The 20,337-nt window shown below is 43.2% G+C and overlaps 1 protein-coding gene across 11 annotated transcripts in view; it reads right to left on the reverse strand.

Moving 5' to 3' along the window:
* The window catches only part of PTPRT (protein tyrosine phosphatase receptor type T), a 603,119-nt gene that overhangs the window by 130,533 nt on the left and 452,249 nt on the right, over positions 1 to 20,337 (reverse strand). For all 11 annotated transcript variants that reach the window (XM_053394030.1, XM_053394036.1, XM_053394029.1 and 8 more), the window contains exons 10-11: positions 5,137 to 5,338; positions 2,799 to 2,901 (exon numbers count right to left, since the gene is read on the reverse strand). In XM_053394030.1, the coding sequence (XP_053250005.1) occupies positions 2,799 to 2,901; positions 5,137 to 5,338 (305 nt within the window). The remainder of the gene's footprint in view (positions 1 to 2,798; positions 2,902 to 5,136; positions 5,339 to 20,337) is intronic.

A 20,337-nucleotide genomic window follows, 5' to 3' on the forward strand; every position in this document is an offset into this window, starting at 1 on the left:
CTGATGCATAGCTGTCAACTTACAGATCTGAAAATAAGGGACCAGCAGGCTTGAAAATAAGGGACCAGCAGCCAAAATAAGGGACCTGCAGCCTCACCTGTTCCAGGCACTCCAGTCTTCCTGTCCTCCTGCAGTCTGATCAAACTCATGCTGGGTAGCTTCGAGAACACTGTCCAACTAATTTGTAACCAGAGGTTCAACTGAATAGAATCTGAATCACATGCACCACAAGGCCTATGCAGCCTCAACTTAAGATGGCTCCCCGGCCTGGCTTTGCACTGCAAAGTTTGCAGCAGCACGTGCAACAAAATGGCGTCCAGCATTCAAAAAACTCCTCAGCTTGCATTAACTAGCCACACACAAGGCATGCAAGCTCCACCCCCCAGTTATTCTTAGACTTCTTATTGGGTGAGCAACACAGCCAAGCAACACAGTTGGAGCCTCCCTCCTCCCTGGCCGGCAGGGAGGGAGGGAGAGGAGCTGCTTCCTTTGAAATTTAAGGGACATCATTTAAGGGACATCCATCAATAAGGGACAGCAGCGGGACATGGCGCTGGAATAAGGGACTGTCCCTTCAAATAAGGGGCACTTGACAGCTATGCCCTGATGTATCACATCTACTAGATTGTGAGTTAAGCAGGGACTATTTTATCCTGCCTACTTATATATAAGCAACTCTGAAAGACTGTCTTCCCCTCCATTGTTGGGCAAGGGCATGAAGACTAACAAATGGAAACCCACTATTTTTGCAACGGCCTGGTGATTAATTATCTGCTTGCAGTGGCACAGAGGTGGAGTTTTAATTGGTGGCACCAGAATGGTGGAATGCTTCTACTGCCGGAATATGGGAAATCCCATCATTATTGGCATTCTGCTGGTTCATACTGTTTTTTCACCTCTATGTCAAATTATCTTGAAGACACACCTGTTCAAATAAGCATCTCCCTGATTCCCTGTCTCGAATTCCCTGTTTTAATTTTTCTAACTAATATTGTAACTGGTTTTTATTGTTGTGCTGTTTTGACAGGATGTTTTATTGTACATTTTAATTGTGGTAGTTTGTTTCAATGTTTTGAAAATTTGCTTTATTGTGTATTTAATTGTGTGTGTTTGTAATTGTTTTTACACTTGTTTACCACTTTGAAGCCACCTTGGAAATTACCAAATGAATATACATACCGTGTTTGGATAATTTTAGGTACTTTATAATTGCTAAATTATAGATTACACCACCATCATCACAGAACAAAAACTATTTACTGCATTCCCTTCCTTAGAGGTGTATTTTCAGGTCTATGCAAACTTTTGTAGGGGTTGAGGATAGAAAAGTCTTCCATGACCCTTGTTAACTTTTCAAAAGAACCCGTGTCCTATATGTGAGGAAAATATTATTAATGTAATAGAAATATCAAACTCTGGAAATAATGTATATAATATTTGTGACATTTCAATTACCTCTGTATAAGTAGAATAGTAAGTCAAATAATAATTTGTGTGTGTGTGTCCCCATGTGTATGTGTGTGTGTGTGTGTATTCTCAGAAAGGTTTTCATAATGGCCTCATTTTTCCACAGAGACATTTATTGAATATAGGAAAAGTGTGGTAAATTAGACTTTTTTAAAAAGTGAAGAGTGTAAAGATTGTTCAATAAAAAAGAAAGAAACTAGCAACGCTTATGACAGCAGGTGGTAAAATGAAATATGAAAAAAATATTGTTAAATATTTTTTTTTATTTTGGAATTTTCTCTTTTTCAATATCTTTCTAAAATCACTCAAAGTCAGCTAAAGTTACATTTGCTATACAGTACTGTATCTATACCAGAGAATATTACTTTTAATAAAGCTACAAGTTTCCCCTCCTATATACTAAACAACAAAAAAGAAGTATATTTTTATATTCCAGCATTCTCCAACCTGGTGCCCTGCAGTCATTTTTATGTATTTCTCCCTCCACCCCTAACTATTGGCCATGATGCCTGTAACTGACAGAAACTGGAATTTGACAACATATGTTGTAAACAACATATACAAATATTGGCTATGGTATGGGGATCTACTGTTCACAGAAAGTTCAAAATATCCACTGGAAATACTGAAGTCCTTAGGCATACATACCTAAGTAGCTATCCATAATTACAAACTATGGTTTGGTGCTAAGTATGGTTAGTAAAAGCACCAGTGCAGATTAGTGTCCTCTCTGAACCTTCTTGTTGATTATGTGGTTCAGAATGAAGATTTGCCTAGCTCAGAACATTTTAGACAGGACACATTCTTCAAACTCTCAGTTTGTAAAATAGGGTTCCACATATATTTATAGTAAGTGGTTCCTCCCACATACACTTTTGGTGGTGGTGGGGAGTCAGGTTTTTGTCCACAAACTGGGCACAAACTTTTACTCAGAGCTAAAGAAATGCCTCCAAAACAGAATTTTCCATCTTCTGAAACACAATGTCCAGGAAGTCCAGAAGAAACAGAACTGCCCTTAGCTTGTCTAACCTCTCCTGAAGGACATTTGCTACATTATTCTTCCAAGCTTTTCATGGACTACCTTTGCTTTCTTTTGCCTTTGCTTTCTTTAGCCACTGCTTTACTCTGCTTCTTTGCTTTTTTTATAAGTGTTTTTTGTTGTTGTTTCCATTTTTTTCAAAAAAAAAAATATCGTTGCAATTCTTGTTAGCCACACTGAAAACTAAAATGTGGAATTAAAATAAGCCATGTTTTAATATAAAAAAGCATGTATTGTTGTATGTTTGTAAAAGAAGGGAGAAGAGAGAGCTGAGAAGAGAAGAGCATGTTACCTGACAGGTGCCCCACGAGATTGTGCAGGTTTCAGCAAGACTGTGATGGTTGTCTCTGTTTCATTCAGAGGAGAGTCTGCATCATATTCAGGCATTGATGGTGCTGTGGAGTAGAGGGGAGATCCATGGGTTAAATATGATCTCTTTCATGTCATGAGATTTGAAGCTAGTCACGGTACATTGACATTTGAGAATCAACACTGTAATTTTAATTCTTGGATGGCAATGACCTGGGCACTTGATTACTATTTTAAAGCAATTAGAAAGAGCTGGACATTAAGCTATTCTTAGCCACTCTTGACGTCAACCTTAGTACTGTAGGACACCTTAGTATAGCTTTGGATATGTTTAAAGTTCCAAGGGAAAATGACTGGGATCCCAAGTTTGCCCCTACCAGGGGTGAAGGAAGGAGGGTGCGGTAGGGGTGGTCCGCCCTGGGTGTCACCACTAAGGGGGGGGGTGACAAAATGCCGGGCGGCACTGACCGCGGGGCCTGTAGCGTGTCCAAGCCACGTGCCTCTCCTGGGCGCCTGCAGACTCCGCGCTGCATCAAACGGTCCGCCCACTGCCTCCCTCTCAGCTGTTGGGCGGCTGAGTGGGAGGAGGCAGGCAGACTCCTCAGAGGCCCCACAGAGCATCCTGCCCCGGCTTGCCCCGCCCCACGGGCAGCTGGCACACATGCCACCCAGGCACCCGATTGGCCGCTGGCTCCCACTGTGAGAAGTCTCCCCCAAACAGATTGCTACTCACAGAACACTCATATCTACATCTGCCAAGTCTCCCTTCCCACTAAGTCCCTTGTTGTGCCCCCTACAAATCTGTTCTAAATAGCTGAGGGACTCTCTAAAACAGCATTGAGTTTTGCAGGGTTAGACAGAAATTGCCTTCCCCCCTTTCCCCAGCGGGTTCCTCTCTTGGATGTTGGTCCCATCCGTGAATGAAAGGGGTTCGGAACCAAGCAATTCTTTGCTTGAATTCTGCTCAGCTTCCTATATAATGCTTTTAAGGGATGCAGAAGAAAATTATTTATTATTCTGCTCTCCCTGCAATTTCAGATCTTGACTTGCAGCTGATCTCTTGCCAGAGCCTTTTATCCAACAAATGGCTCCAGCATGTTGCCATTCTGTAAATTCCTGTACTACATTCCCAAACAGCTTGATGAACTGGGGAGAATCGAAACACCATGTTGGGTTCTTTGGAGGGAAACTCTGAGAGATGCCACTGAGTGGTCCACCCACCGACAGATTATGGCTGCCAATCTGTGGAGAACTTAGGGGCTGATCTACTCACCCATCTCTTAAACCCATCTCTCCCCCCCATCCACATACATATTTGTACAATAAATGTAAAACTGTAGTAGTAGAGTGATGCAATTAAGGGAATTTGTAGTTCTACAATTAAAACTTGCTGGACTTTTAAACACACTGCAGAGTTGCATCCCTTACTGTATGGGATCCATGTAATGGGAACCCACAAGGCTCCATTCCCGATATGTTTAGCAAACCACCTATGGTATTAAACACAGCTTGGAGTGATATTAACAGAACTTTACACAGACCACAACCAGGATTAAGCCTTCTTAGTAGCCAGGAAGAAATATTCATGCTCTTATTCATACCCCAAAAGAAAAGCACCCATGAGCCCCAATCACAAAAGGTATTAAGCAGAAAGTGGCTGGGGATGGGCAAAAGATTTTGCACAATGAGTTCTATATGGCAATCACTTATAATTCATAATATCCAATGTTTAGGGAGGTAGTATTACCATGCCACCTCGCTGGGTGAAAATGCAAACATTTTTCATCTACTAGTATAATTTAGTCATAAATCTCAAAGACATTTACCACTAGGAGCTTCCGCAGGTGAAAACTGAGATTGCACAAAGCTCAGTGATAGAGTGTATGCTTTGCATCTTTTCAAGAGCAATCCCTGGCTTATGGTAAATGGATCCAGGAAGCAGTGCTTGACTGGGGGGAGAAAAAACCACATTTCACAAATGCTGAAGAGCTCCCTTTGAGACTAGTCCTTTGTTAGCCTTGACAGTGCTAGATGGTTTGTTGTACCACTAGTTTCACTGCTAGAGCAGATATAAAGAAACTGAGTGTTGCATCCAACTTGCGCTCAGAGTAGACCCACTGAAATTAATGGACCTAAGTGAGTAATGTCAATCATTTCAGTGGGTCTACTCTGAGTATAACCAACATTGGCTTAAAAGCCTGTATTTTCCCAAGATTATCCCCAGTTGAATACAACACCCGAGCTTTGAGTTTCTAGAGGACTACCCCACTGGCTATACCCCTGTGAAAACTGAAATCTCTCTTTTCTTCGCAGTATAGTACCTGAAATTTTAGTTGCAATCCTTGTGGTGATGGGGGGTCCAAAGCCCTTCACTGTGCTGGCTTTGATGGTGAATGAGTAAGTAGTCCCTGGATACAGCCCTACAAAGAGATGATGCGTTTCATTCCTTAGTTTGAAGACCTTCCCTCTTTGGTTAGACAGGTCAGCGGTGGGATCTAGGGACCCAACAGCCTTGTATGTAATCTGAAATGAAGGAAAGAGAAAATCAGAGGCCTTGTGTAATTTTGTAATGTTTTACTAATTCCCTTTCCTATTCCCATAAAGATCTAACTTTCAATTAGAATGCCTGGAAAAATCTATACAGCAGATGTGATACGAATGCAACTGTCCTAAGTTAGATAACTTGGCACCCGGCGGCTCTTCTCATCAGATCATAATTACACTGTTTGTACATGCTGTAGTAAATGTCACAGGGCATTTTTTTATTGTTGCTTTTTGGTAGTGATTTGCAACATATTAGCAGGTTAATGGGAAACATCAGAAAATGGTGCTATTTATCAATAAATCTCAAGACTGACCCAAAGCTTTTTGCTAAATTTACCCGTCTCATAGATATCCAAGACCAGTTTGGTCTGGTAACATGCGATCTCGCTATCAATCTTAATTAGATTACAAATGTTCCACTTCATAGTGCTTTGATATATGGATTGAAAGTTGTTTATCTAAAAAGTTCACATCTGACTGAGACTGTGTAAAGCAAGATCCTTGCACCTTTGCAATCACCCCTCAAAGCGTCTTATTTGATTCCCCCCCCCCATTCCAGTAGCAACCACAGCTCATACACTAGCTGGTTTGTACGTATATGGGGAATTAGGCAGCCTCTGAGCTACTGACACAGGTATGGCATAGGAAAGCTTTTAGGACCAAGGAAGATGAGCAATCCCTAAGCTTCTCTAACCAAACCTGAGGAAGCTCCCCAATTCAAATGAGCTGGCAACAATGGGGTGGGTATCTTCCTACCTTTGCAGCTACTTTTCATAGCTGATGTTTCACATAGGACATTGGCCACACAGTGCTGGGTCTTGATGACGGTAATGTAGCATAAACACAAACAACTGGAAAACACTAGCCTGCGAGCGCTCCAATTAGAGAATAGCCTTTAACAAAGGTGTCATGGGACTCAAAGATGTTCGAACTCAGGACGAAAGGGAGAAACGTGCTAAGAGGAAGGCATGCTTGGAAAACCTTCACTGTGATCAACTCCCATCCGGAAACCTAGGTCTCCACTGTGGAAGGACATGTGGATCCAGAATTGGCCACCACAGACACTTAAAACCATGTTTATGAAAGACAATCTTACTCAGCTACGAGTGATCGCAGAAGAAGAAGAAGAAGAAGAAGAAGAAGAAGAAGAAGAAGAAGAAGAAGAAGAGGAGGAGGAGGAGGAAGAAGAAGAAGAAGAAGAAGAAGAAGAAGAAGAAGAAGAAGAAGAAGAAGAAGAAGAAGATATGAAAGAACCCTAACTTCATTACGTTTCGTCAGGGCTAAATGGCTTCTGGCTTACAGGTAGTGCTTCTCAAATACAAAACAGTGAAATGTTTAATAAACCTTTGCTATGCATTTCAGTGCTTTTCTATATTTGAGAAAGCATCGGCTGCAAGCCAGAGACCACTTATTCAATTCTCCTTGATTCTTCCTCCTCCTCTTCTGATCAGTGTCCTTGGCTTTCAGAGTTGCTATACACCTCAGAAAGCAGGCACTTTAGTACAAACCCAAGCAAATATTCATGAATAAATATGTTGCTGCAGCTACTAACACCCCTTTGGAGAGCTACAAGCTTAAAGCACACCTTTTGAAATTCTGTCCAAGTTCCATTATACTTATCAATGGCCACCGTGCAGATGTACACACATATTCAGTGGTAAACCTCATGACTTATTTACCAGCTAATTTCTTTTCTGTGTTCCAAATTCAATATAAAGGTGGCTCAATTTCGGTGGAACTGTCAATAAAATATACCACGCTCTACTGCTCCCTTAACCCTTCTTGATATTACAGGATCCTCGCTTATATATAATATAACACTGTGAATAAATCAATGTATGTTAATATACACACATCTTCAAATTTTTATGAAGGGCTTCACAAAAATCAAATTCACAGGTTATAAGAAAGTCTTGGGGCGGGGGGAAGAAACCACTATTTTATATTAGGAGGAACATATTGCATGCCAAACAAACAGCTAAACAAAATCCTTTGAATATGAAAGTATGAAATGTTAAATAATGCACCTGGGTGGCATGAGAATGGGGAAAGGTTGCAAAATGTGGCTGATTCTATTATCTAAAGCAAATGGATTTAATCAGGAAATGTGCTACCGATTGATCAATGCCAAACATATTGTTATGTAGAGATTTCTGCAGGCAACAAATACACTAAGTGGCCCATGGGAAGCTTAGAGGTAGAGCTCCCGCTTTCCATGCAGAAGGTCCCAGGCTCAGTTACTGGCATCTCTGCGTATGTTCCTTGCCTGAATCCTGGAGAGTAGCTGTTGTTCAGTGTAGAAAGTGCTGAGCTAGATGGGCCGATGTTCTGACTTAGTGTAAAGTGGCTTCTTATATTTATTCCAGTTAAAGGTGAGCAGCTTTGCATCCTGTTGATATCAATGAAGGCGTTATGCAAAGGCTTAACCATCTCCCATTGAATTCAATGGCATCTAAAAGTGCCTGGCTTTGCATTCCATGCTTTGCCTATTGGACATGGCTCAGAAAAAGTGCCATGGCATTTTACAAGCTGATGTATAAAATAAACACTCATTCCTTGTCCTGCAAGCAACAGTGCTAATAAAAATACATATGGGATTTTACTTCCCATGACAAAATTAATCCCCTGCCGCAAGATTTTTGCAAGAGAAATGAAGGTATTAAAAAACAGATGCTTAGGTTCTTGAGTCCTCTCTAATATCCAATTCCAGTGGTTGCCAAATGAGGGGTGGCAGAGAATTTGATCACTGAGGAGTCCAATATGAACTGACTTGATCCTCATCTCCTGAAGTGAAGTATGCTCACCAATTCTGAGTCTAATCTGTGTATACTTGGCAGGGGGTGGGGGCAGATTGCTTTTTGAGACAGTCCTAAACTGGATCACTTTTTTCCAGCTATTTCTTAAATAGCTGCTTGGGAACATCTCACTGGTGTCAGTGCATTACCTAGGCAAGAGTGCAACACTCCCTCTATTTCTGTAGTTGCAGTGTATCATACATGGTCCACTATACTCTACCCCATAGTTGGCAAATATTGTGTGATTTGATCCCAGTAAATCATCCTGTGGGCCCCCAATAATTTGTATTTTGATTATAGGTTTTTTTCAAACCAGAATTTTCTATGCGTTTTTTTCCTCCTCCCAAATGACTGAAGGTGTTTGTTTTTCTAACCGTCAGACTTGCATTTGTAAAGGTTACACTTCCATGATATATGCCCTGCCCTTAGGACACAACATGTGGGGAGACACAATGAATTGCACAGTGCCCATTTTAAAAAGTTTAGGTCAATTTTAGCAATGAATGAACATGCTCCAAACATCCACCAATGCAGTAGCTACCATGTTGAGTGCATAGTCACATGCAGTGATAGAAAGCCTACCCTTTTATCAGCCTGACTGCAAGTATGATCAAAGAGGAGAAGTAATAGAGCAATACAAAACCCATCCAGGGAGAAGCTGAATGAAGCAGCAAATTCACCGTCATACCTGAAGGCAGGGACTGGCCAGGTCAGAAGGCAGGGATTGATTTCTGCTTTTCTTGTCAGCTCCAAGCAGGCACAGCTAAGTAGCCTTGGGATCAAGTTTCTCGGAGTTTCCATGGGACTTTGGATCCTGCAAATCTAAAGCCACTTGCACCCAGTGGCGGAGCTTCATGCTCTGGCACTGGGGGACGGAGAGCAGGTGGGGGTGGGGCTGGCACACCACCCACAGGGGCAGGGCGCACGTACTGGGGATGGGGCGTGCCGCCTGCGGGGGCAGGGCACCCGGCATAGGCGGGCTGGCAGCTGCAATGGCACCCTGCTGGGATTGCACCCCAACACAAAACATCCCATTTAGAGGGTTTTCCACAGACTGCCACCGGCAAGAGAACCACTGTTCAGTTTTGAGCAATGGCCTTAGCTGTACAGAAGTCAGGCTGGGCTCCCATGGTACCTTGGACAGCTCCAGGCCAGGCTAAATTAGAGCTCCAGTTTTTGTCAAATGGTGGGGGGGGGGGGGAGACAAACAAAGTGGGGAGGAGACGGGGAAAGATAGTGAATAATCTTAGATGCAGAATAATTATGTTTTCCCCAGAGTATGTATGTACAGCTTTGCTTAAACAATATGCTTTGTTCTAAGTGGTTATTTGTTGACATTGAAATTGGCTATTTCTGGTGCAGGTTACACCTAATCACCACTATAATGCATGCAAATTATTATGGTAACTCCAATATAAGCCTCATCACATTGCCCTCCCCTATATAGGTTGCAATCAATTATGTGTACTTCCCATCCCAGGACACAGCCTAGCTAACCCTTCTGTCCTAATTCCAATGCTATATTGAGTCTAGAAGCTGCAAATGTTTATTCATGCCACAAAATCCAAATGGTCTTGTGACACTGACAAGTGAGGAGCAGGGAAAGGGGAGACTTAAGAAATCACTGCATTTGTGACCTTGCCAACATCTGAACTCTGGTCCTCTGGGGAATGCATCTCTTCTTGGCTTAAAAAAAAAAACAGAACAAAGAAACCAATTCTTTACTTCTTCTGGGAGCCAAAACCCTGGAAACAGAGCTATTTATATGTTGAGGCTTGTCACAGCCTTGTACACATAGCTGGAGCAGACCAGTTGAGAGAATAAACTAGGGATTATCGGGTGGCTGCTACAGAAGTGAGCTCAATTGCTAAAGCATTTAAGGTTAAGAAACAAAAACAAACAAACAAGAAACAACAGCACACTCATTCATTCCATTGGCAGTTTGTACAGTTTACATCTCACCTAGCATTAAGTATTGGGTCCTTCCAGACTGGACTTAGCATTGTTGTTCAGATATCAGAAACAGGTCACTGGCAATTTCCCCCCAACTTATTACATTTTCCACATAAAGGTCGAGTCTGAATTTGTTTTTTTATGATCTGACAAGTCAACAATGGTGCATGGATGCTGTGATAAGCTTGGATGTACAAGGAATGCTGATTCCACAACAAACGCCCATCTAGAAACTACCATTGACTCAGTTTCTTCGAGACAAATGTGAATATTGAATGATAAATGCTTTTCAAGCACACCTGTAGATCCATGCATAATCCTTCATTATGTGGATAGCACTGATGAACCCCGCAAGATTAAAATAAAGGCAGCGGACTGTATTTCCTGACTGTTTCCCCCCTTTTGCTAATTAAATGACTGGTTTTTTAAAGCATTTCTCTTTTTTGAAGCCTTGATTATTGCTGTTTTTGTGGATCAGTTAACAATTATTTGCCCATTATAGCTGTGTTAAGTAGTCCAGTGTTGGGGTAATTAGGGTCACTAGATCAAAATTTATAAAATGAAAGATAATGGCTGAGCTCCCATCTCTAGTCTGTTGCGTTTCAAGACACTATGAAACAAGGGTCATCCATATTGTTCATCGATACTCTGCAATTACTCTACAATAAATTGATACTCTGAAATAAAGGGTTGCCATTTATTTATGTGAATTTTTAAACCCATCAAGGAAATTTAAAACAATAAAATGCATCAATATACATTTCAACATCTAGAGTAGCTTTCAATATAAAATACACATTTCAAAATAGAGGAATCATTTAACACACACTTCACAATTCCTGTTTAATTAACTAGTATTATAAACTTTTTGGCAAACCTGATGGGCAGTGGAGGGAGAGAGGGCTGAGTTCATGGTTGAGGTCCCAGAAGATACAAATGCCAGTCTCCCTCTCACGGACATACAACCTCCCCTCGTAGGACATTTTCTTCTCCCTGCTCTCAGTCAACATGTGGTGGCAGCAGAACACACTTCTTACAGCTGCCATGCATTCATCTTAAATGAAAATTAACCCAGTTTAAGGGCATAAGAGGCCTACAGTTTTACTCCAACAGGTTTTTCCAACTGGATAAATGGGGTTTTATGAACCACCAGTGTCTACTTAGTATGGTTTTAAATGTATTTGCTGGTTTTGTGTTTTTATCTGTTTTTTTCAAAATTATCTTAAGTGTATATTGCCTTGGTTATTTAGAAGGTAGTAAATAAATAAATTATAACAGTGATAAACATAATAACAACAGCCATCAGAACGATCGGAGAGCAGCACGTATAAGTTGACTAGTGGCGTACTTACATTCTGGGGGCCCTGAAGCTTGAATTGTTATGGGGCCCCTTTCACAACCAGCAACAAAGCCTGGGTAACCACTGTTATCTTCTTCAATGGGGTTGTTCCATGACAGATCACCGCACGGTTACAATGTCTGTGCTACTGACTCTCAAACTTGGGGATTGTTGAAATATATATTTTAAAAAAATAATCAATTTGACTCAAATCAATGCAACTCGGATTGGGTCTACTAAACCCAAAATTCTTAAGCATTGTGGACTGAAGTCACATCTGGGGCCTCTCTGGGATGAGAGGCCCTGAAGCTGAAGCTTCATGAGTTTCATAGAAGATCTGCCCCTGAAGTTGACTACTTTTCAAAGTTCTTAATTGGATACAACTCACACTGCCATTTGGGAATTGCAGGGCTTACGGTAAAGGAAGATGGTGCATCCATGAGACAATGCTCTTCATTTTTTTTATAAACTGCTGGACTTGTGAATTGCTTTAAACTTCCCATTTACATGCTGCACACCCTTGCGGGGGAGGCATACCTACCTTTTCAAACTTTAGAAATTCTCTGCAAAATTTGATTACTTGGAGCAAAGGTGTAGTATTGCAAATTGCCTTTCCAATTTGGCAAAAAGCTTGAGTAAATCTCAGCAATCAAACACAGTTTAATTGAGTGTAAGGGGTTAAAGCAATCTGAGCATGTGCCAACTGTGGCTGCCAGTGTGCATAGCAGATGAATGCACACTGTATGGGCACAAAATCAGCACACACACTCGAAATAATCTCAAGTTAAATTCTGAGAAAGAGATGGAATGAAAGGGGTCTCCTTTGAATATATATCAATACTACAAGCTTAGAATTTTTGTTGTTGTGGGCTCATTAATGTCTAATTTGGTGGTATCACTAGTCCCTATTTGAGGCAGGTCAACTAAGTTGTCTCTGCCTGCCGCTCTTCAAAAAGTAGACTGGTGACAGTTCAGCTGGGCTCACCTTTGGCAAAAAGAAGTAAATCTCTCCTGACATTAATGACCTTGATCGAGGCATAAATCCTATGACTGCATTGTACCAAAAGAAGAAGAAGAAGAAGAAGAGCTGCCTGCTTTCCCAAGCATGAGATCGTCTATCACAAATGAAAGCATTCTTCCTATGGGGAAGAATGTCAGAGATAAAAGGTTGCTATGACACACACCTTAGCTACATTCAGGTTGGATTCCTACAATGTGCTTTACAGGGAACTTCCTTTACAGATTCTTCCGAAGCGTCAAGTTGGCCCAGAATGCAGTTGCAAATATGTTGGTCGGTGCTCATCCATGGAATTACATTCTACTGCTTGTGTGACAGCTGCACTGTGACAGCCCATCAGATATTGGACGAAGGTTATCATGTCACCTCTAAGTCTTGTCTTCTCCAGGCTTAACATACTCAACACTCTTAACCATTCCTCATAAGGCCATTATCATCTTGGCCACCCTTCTCTTCTTCACACACTCCAGCTTGTCAATATCCTTAAACTGTGGTGCTCAGAACAGGACATAGTACTCCATGTGGGATCTGTCCAAGGCAGAATAGAGCAGTGCTATTACTTCTCTTGACCTGGACACTATAGTTCTGTTGATACAGCCTAGAACTGAATTACCCCCCCCCTCTTTTTTTTTGCTGCTTCTCTATGTCCTGCCCTAGGATTGAAGCATAGTTGTTGCATCATCATCATATTTGTACCCCACTCACATGACTGGGTTGCCCCAGTCACTCTGGGTGGCTTCCAACATATATAAAAATATAATAAAATACTACACATTAAAAAAAAGAAAGATTCCCTGTATAGAGCTGCCTTCAGATGTCTTCTAAAGGCTATGTAATTATATAGTTACTCATCTCCTTGACGACATCTGGTGGGAGGGTGTTCCACAGGATTAGGGGCACAGGCTTAGTGAGAATGCTGGAAAGTGGGGTTGACACACCCTTACATTGCTCTGGTGCCCTCATTGGCTCACTAGCTCAAAATGTGGAATGTGCTTGGCTGAGCTCACTGACACTTTCATCCTGAGGAAATGTGTTCTGCTACAGTCTTAGCTGCTTGTGGGATGCTTCACTTACTTGCATGGTGCTGCTGCTTCTCCAACCACTTCTTCTCTGTCATTGTTTGGGGACCTTCAGAGTTGCAGGGCCTGGACTTTAGACCTGCAGCCTAGCCTTCACAGCACCACTGGGTATGAACTGCTTAGTGACGGCAAAACTTTGGCCTTCTGTTCTAAGTATTAAGGCCTTGTAAACCAAAGTCATTATCATGGGGCTCAGTACCTGCCTCGAACCCTGATGCATTTGATAAAACCAGCAATACAATTCTGTAAACAGCTTCCAATGTAAATACATCAGCTGCAATCTTGATTTCCTTGTTCCACGTAGCAAACAAATAAGCCCTCATAATCTTGCTTCTTAACAAAAGCTCCCTGTATCAAGATTACTTTCCATTTTCAAAATATAAAAGAAAAAGAATTAAGGTAGCCTGTTTTGCCCAGAGTCTGTTTTTCCAGGAATTTGACATGTTCCTGCCAAGTTGCTTGCAGAGTGCTGCTAACTCATTTCTATCTCAAAGTGAAACCGTAACTAGATTTAGAGTTCATGGTGCTTTGGGAAGGAAGTGTTTTCTTTGATTTCAGCCTTTGTCTTTGACAAGGGAGTTTGGTCTTAGGAGAATACCACACTTCCCACCCTCCTAGTCTTCAGTGCTTCCACATTCCTGTCAGTTTTTGCTACTTCCTCATGTGATGTGACATGAAATGCAATTTGAGCTAACTGGCATATAAAACTTATCTGTGTAGCCATCACACAATGCCCTATGTGGAGCAACATTAGCAGGCAGAGCCAGATCAAACTTAACAGCTAAATCTTGGATTATTTATTTGCTGCTCAGGGATTTCTCTATCAAGCCCGGTTTTGGGTTTTTCATAAAGCTAAGCATGAAGTTAAAATTCATTAGAAGAAGATAATCTGAAACAGCTGAACATACCAGTGATCTTGCATACAGATCATAGTGCCCACCAGGGAGCACGGCAGAGTTCTACACCGGCTGTCAATTAGTTTCTGGACCCAATTCAAAGTGCTGTTTTTGACATCTAAAGCTGTAAACAGCTCAGGACTGCAAAACCACAAGGACCACCTCTCCCCATATGAACCTACCTGGACTGTGAGATCATCCTCTGAGGCCCTTCTTTGTGTGCCTCCTCCATGAGAGGTCCAGAGGGTGACGACAAGAGAACGGGCCTTTTCTGCAGTGGCTCCCCATTTGTGGAATGCTCTCTCAAGGGAGGTTCACCTGGTGTCTTCATTATACACCTTTAGGTGCCAGGAAAAAACTTTCCTCTTCAACCAGACAGCGATAGATGTGTCTGTTTACCTTTTTATAGCAAGCTGCTGATCATCATCCTGTACCTAGGATTTCATTGAGTTTACTGTTCTCCCTGTTTTGCCTCTGGGAAAGCCCACTTTTTTCCCTAGCCCCCAACCACCACAGGAATGTGTCTCACACTATTGCTTTCAAATGTTGTTGTTAGTATCCATCTATCTCAAGAGACAATGGAAGAGTGTGCCAACCACTGAAGAGTTAGTGCCTGCTGTGGCTGCAAAGACTGATACGGGAGAGACAAGTTTTTTGCAGCTGGGGAAGATGAAGGCATCTGGTTTTACTTTTACAGATGCACCATGTTGTTTCTTCTCCCTGTGCTCCTGCCTTCTCTCCTCTTGTTCCTGCTGTGGATACACGACCTGAATGATAGTCTCCAGAAACAGCAGTCACCTGCAAGGGATTCCCATACAGTGGGGTTAATGTTGCCAGTCTTCACATCCCATTTAGGGAGATACATAGCCACTCCAGCAACATATCTCTATTTCCTCACATCCAGAAATGCAAGAAGGGCTTTCACTCTTGCTAGAAGCTCAGCCTTGCTCTCACCGGTTCTGGAAGGCTCCTATAGAAGAGTCCCCCACACACAGAGACTTTGCGCCTCCCCATCAGGGGAAATAGGAAGCCCCAAACACATATTTTTTAGATTTTTTTATGCTGAGAGTCATAGAGACACCATTGATCCTTTGCTGAAGAGGCTCGATTATCTTTCAGACAAGTCTAAACTTAATTCTCTCCTCTTAGGCAAAGATCACAAGACGACCTGACTGGTAGCCAGATTCTGCGCCCAGATTTGTAGGCACAGATCATCCTCTAGAATAAAATAACTTACTAGGGAAATGCTGAAGTTGCCCTTTGGGGCACCTCAGGGTCAATTTTTATGGTAGCCCAAATCTCAGTTGTACGGGTTCATGTATATATCTCAATTTTAACTCATGAGCTATTACTGCAATCTGTATATTTCATCTTTATGAACGCTGTTTTTAGTGTGTTGTGTGAGTTGGTCTTCGACTGTAATAAATTATCTGTCTATCCACATCCCATCTGCGGACTCTTTGTAACACAGAGTTGTTCTGCCAATGGTCCCGAAGCCAGCTCCCCATAGAGCACATCCTTGGGGATCCTGCTATCTTCCATTCTGTGGATATGACCAAAGCCTAGACATCACTGAGACAGGAGGGCAAACATGCTGGAAATGTCAGCTTGGAAAAGCCCATCTTTGTTTGAGACTCTGTCCTGCCACGTGATGCCCAAGATCTTCCTGGTGCACTTTTGTCTTGGTGTGGAGATGTGCATAATATCCCCCTTCCCATGGGCTCAAGGTTCTCCCCCTCCTCACTTCATCCCCACAACAATCCTGTACGGTAGATAAGTTTGAGAGGCAGTGACTCACCCAAGTTCACCCAGTGTTCCACTGCCAGAAGCTTGTCACTGCAGCCATGCAACCTGGTAAGTTGTGCAACTCTGGCTTTGGTTAGGGGCAGGGGAGGCAGCAGCAGCAGCAGCCATGGGCGGTGGCACTTTCCTGTTTCACTTCAAGCAGCTAAATCGGGTGGGCTGCCCCTGTAATCACTGCACCACATTGGCTAGTATCCAGACTGATTTCATTGGGATTCACAAAGCTCTCTTCTTCCAGACGTACAGAGAGAAAATGAAAAATCTGAATCTCCCTTGTAGGGGGCATCCTCAATGGGTATTTGCAAGAAAAAAGATGATTTAGCCAATCAAGGAGCCTTGCTGGCTGAAAAGAATAATTCTATCTACTCCTATAGTTAACTGCTGAGCTTGCCCCAAGATGGCAGAGTGAGAGAAAAAAAGCACAAAAGTGGAAGGTGTGATCATTTCCTGTCATTGTCTGTACGAAACAATGACTCTGATTGCTGTTTGTATAAGTGCCTTCACAAGTTACACTGTCAAGCTGTCCTAGATTGAGTTTCTACTCGCCAAGAAAGATTGAAAAGAAGCTGTTTCAATGCAAGAGAAAGAAGGAAATAGCCTGTGCAATTTCCCAGCCCTATTTTTCTATTTTTCAAAATTAATACCTATACACTTCCCACCCAGCAATAATTTCCTAAAAGTATAGCCTGACTAGCCATGTACAGTTTGAGAACCACAGAAATTCAACCTATTCAAAATTAACTAGGAACAGGTAGAGTAGATTTTGTCTGTCAGAATGAAGTTGACAAGAGCTATGTTCTAAAACCAGATTCATTTTACATGCCCTAAAACCATGTCAGGTATTTGTGATGTATCTGCAGTATGGTTTTATACACTTCAGTGTAGGGAAGGCAGGGTAGAAATTATTTACATAAATAGGGACAAAAAGACACAACTTCTAATTTATGTGTCATCCTTTCCTGCGCCCATTTCCTTGAACTGAAAATTTAGGCCAGGTAAGAAAGACCTACTGACCATGTAACAACAACAACAACAACAACAACAACAACAACAACAACAATAATTGATTTGTACCCCGCCCATCTGGCTGGGTTTCCCCAGCCACTCTGGGCGGCTTCCATAGAAACCAAAAACACTAAAATATCATACATTAAAAACTTCCCTGAACAGTGCTGCCTTAAGATGTCTTCTGAATGTCAGGTAGTTGTTTATCGTTTTGACATCTGATAGGAGGGCGTTCCACAGGGCGGGCGCCACTACCGAGAAGGCCCTCTGCCTGGTTCCCTGTAGCTTTGCTTCTTGCAATGAGAGAACCGCCAGAAGGCCCTCGGCCCTGGACCTCAGCGTCCGGGCAGAACGATGGGGGTGGAGACGCTCCTTCAGGTATACTGGGCCGAGGCCGTTTAGGGCTTTAAAGGTCAGCACCAGCACTTTGAATTGTGCTCGGAAACGTACTGGGAGCCAATGTAGGTCTTTCAAGACTGGTGTTATGTGGTCTCGGTGGCCGTCCCCAGTCACCAGTCTAGCTGCCGCATTCTGGTTTAGTTGTAGTTTCCGAGTCACCTTCAAAGGTAGCCCCACGTAGGGCGCATTGCAGTAGTCCAAGCGGGAGATAACTAGAGCATGTACCACTCTGGCGAGACAGTCTGCGGGCAGGTAGGGTCTCAGCCTGCGTACCAGGTGGAGTTGGTAGACAGCTGCCCTGGATACAGAATTGCCCTGCGCCTCCATGGACAGCTGTGAGTCCAAAATGACTCCCAGGCTGTGCACCTGGTCCTTCAGGGGCACAGATACCGTATTCAGGACCAGGAAGTCCTCCACACCAGCCCGCCCCCTGTCCCCCAAAAACAGTACTTCTGTCTTGTCAGGATTCAACTTCAATCCATTAGCCGCCATCCATCCTCCAACCGCCTCCAGGCACTCACACAGGACCTTCACTGCCTTCACTGGTTCTGATTTGAAAGAGAGGAAGAGCTGGGTATCATCTGCATATTGATGGACACCCAGCCCAAACCCCCTGATGATCTCTCCCAGCAGCTTCATATAGATGTTAAAAAGCATGGGGGAGAGGACGGAACCCTGAGGCACCCCACAAGTGAGGGCCCAGGGGTCTGAACACTCATCCCCCACCACCACTTTCTGAACATGGCCCAGGAGGAAGGAGCGAAACTACTGTATAACAGTGCCTCCAGCTCCCAACCCCTCTAGACGGTCCAGAAGGATGTTATGGTTGATTGTATCAAAGGCCACTGAGAGATCCAGCAGAACTAGGAAACAACTCTCACCTTTGTCCCTAGCTCGCCGGAGATAATCAACCAGTGCGACCAAGGCAGTTTGAGTCCCATGATGAGGCCTGAACCGCGATTGGAAGGGATCCAAATGGTCCGCATCCTCCAGGCGTGCCTGGAGTTGTTCAGCAACCACGCGCTCAATCACCTTGCCCAAGAATGGAAGATTTGAGACTGGGCGATAGTTGGCCATACTGGCTGGGTCTAAAGATGGTTTTTTATGAAGTGGTTTAATGACCGCCTCTTTCAGCGGATCTGGGAATGTTCCCTCACAGAGGGAAGCATTCACCACCCCGCAGAGCCCATCGCCCAGCCCTTCCCGACTTGCTTTTATTAGCCAGGATGGGCAAGGATCAAGGAGACAGGTGGTTGGTTTCACGCGTCCAAGCAGCCTGTCCACATCCTCGGGGGTAACGGATTGAAATTGATTCCATGCAACTTGACCAGACAGGGCTCTAGCACTCTCCCGCCGCAGCCCTGCTCCCACGGTGGTGTCTAGCTCCTTCCGAATATGAGTGATTTTATCTGCAAAGGTAATTTTATAGGAATGCTTAAACTGAGAAAAAACTATCCTATCAAGAGTTCCTATAAAAAGCAGCCTTGCTTGTTTTTAATGCAATCAAACCAAATCACAATTAGCCAGGCACTAAAAGAATGAAAGTGTAGCTGAATATGAATATATGCTTTTTAATCCTTCCCCCTGGGGGGAATTCAGCTTTTTGCCCTTTTACTAATGAGGTGGAAAATCCTCCTCCAAGCTGCCAGATGAGACTGAGGGGCTCCCTTCTCCAGAACTCTTTGATTTAGAGATGGAAAACAAGAAATTGCCCAATAAGAAAAAGAAAACCTGAATGAGGTGTTCGCTTGTTTTCATTTCGGCACTATGAAACCATTGGCCGTCATCTCTCTTCTCCCCCCACCCCCCGCCAAACTTTTCTGGGAGGTTCTCCTAGTTAGCGGCTTATTATGGCCAGTGTACTGAGATCATTGGGGGTGAGGGGAGCCTCATTAGTGGTCCTCCATGGAAGAGTTTGGATCTGATATCCTGCTTTATCACTACCCAAAGGAGTCTCAAAGCAGCTAACATTCTCCTTTCCCTTCCTCCCCCACAACAAACATTCTGTGAGGTGAGTGGGGCTGAGAGACTTCAGAGAAGTGTGACTAGCCCAAGGTCACCCAGCAGCTGCATGTGGAGGATCAAGGAATCAAACCCGGTTCACCGGATTACGAGTCCACCGCTCATAACCACTACACCACACTGACTCTCAGAAGCAAGACTCATGCAAATGAAGTGATGTGCTTTCACTGTGCTGGATCCAGTCCTATGGAACTCCCTCCCAATAGAAACCAGGCAGGCAGCATCCTGTAAGAAATCAGGCTGACTTTCAGATGCCAGTTAAAAACGGTTTTATTTCAGGAGGCCTTCGCACCATGAACCCTGCCCCACTGCTTGCTATTTTCTGGTGTTTTAATGGGTGCTTTTGATTTTGTATATTGTATCTTTTGTCTTATTTTTCCTGCAGGTGGCTTTGAGATATATCGTGAAAGGCAGGATACAAATCTATTAAATAAGTAAACACTGAAGAAGAGAGAGTACTACAGTGGTACCTTGGGTTACAGATGCCTCAGGTTATAGACGCTTCAGGTTGCAGACTCCGCTAACCCAGAAATAGTACCTTGGGTTAAGAACTTTACCTCAGGATGAGAACAGAAATCGCGTGGCGGCCGCGCAGCAGCAGCAGGAGGCCCCATTACCTTAGGTGGTACCTCAGGTTAAGAACAGTTTCAAGTTAAGAACGGACCTCCA

The sequence above is a fragment of the Podarcis raffonei genome, chromosome 6 (genome assembly GCF_027172205.1).
Source record: "Podarcis raffonei isolate rPodRaf1 chromosome 6, rPodRaf1.pri, whole genome shotgun sequence".
Classification (NCBI taxonomy): Eukaryota; Metazoa; Chordata; class Lepidosauria; order Squamata; family Lacertidae; genus Podarcis; species Podarcis raffonei.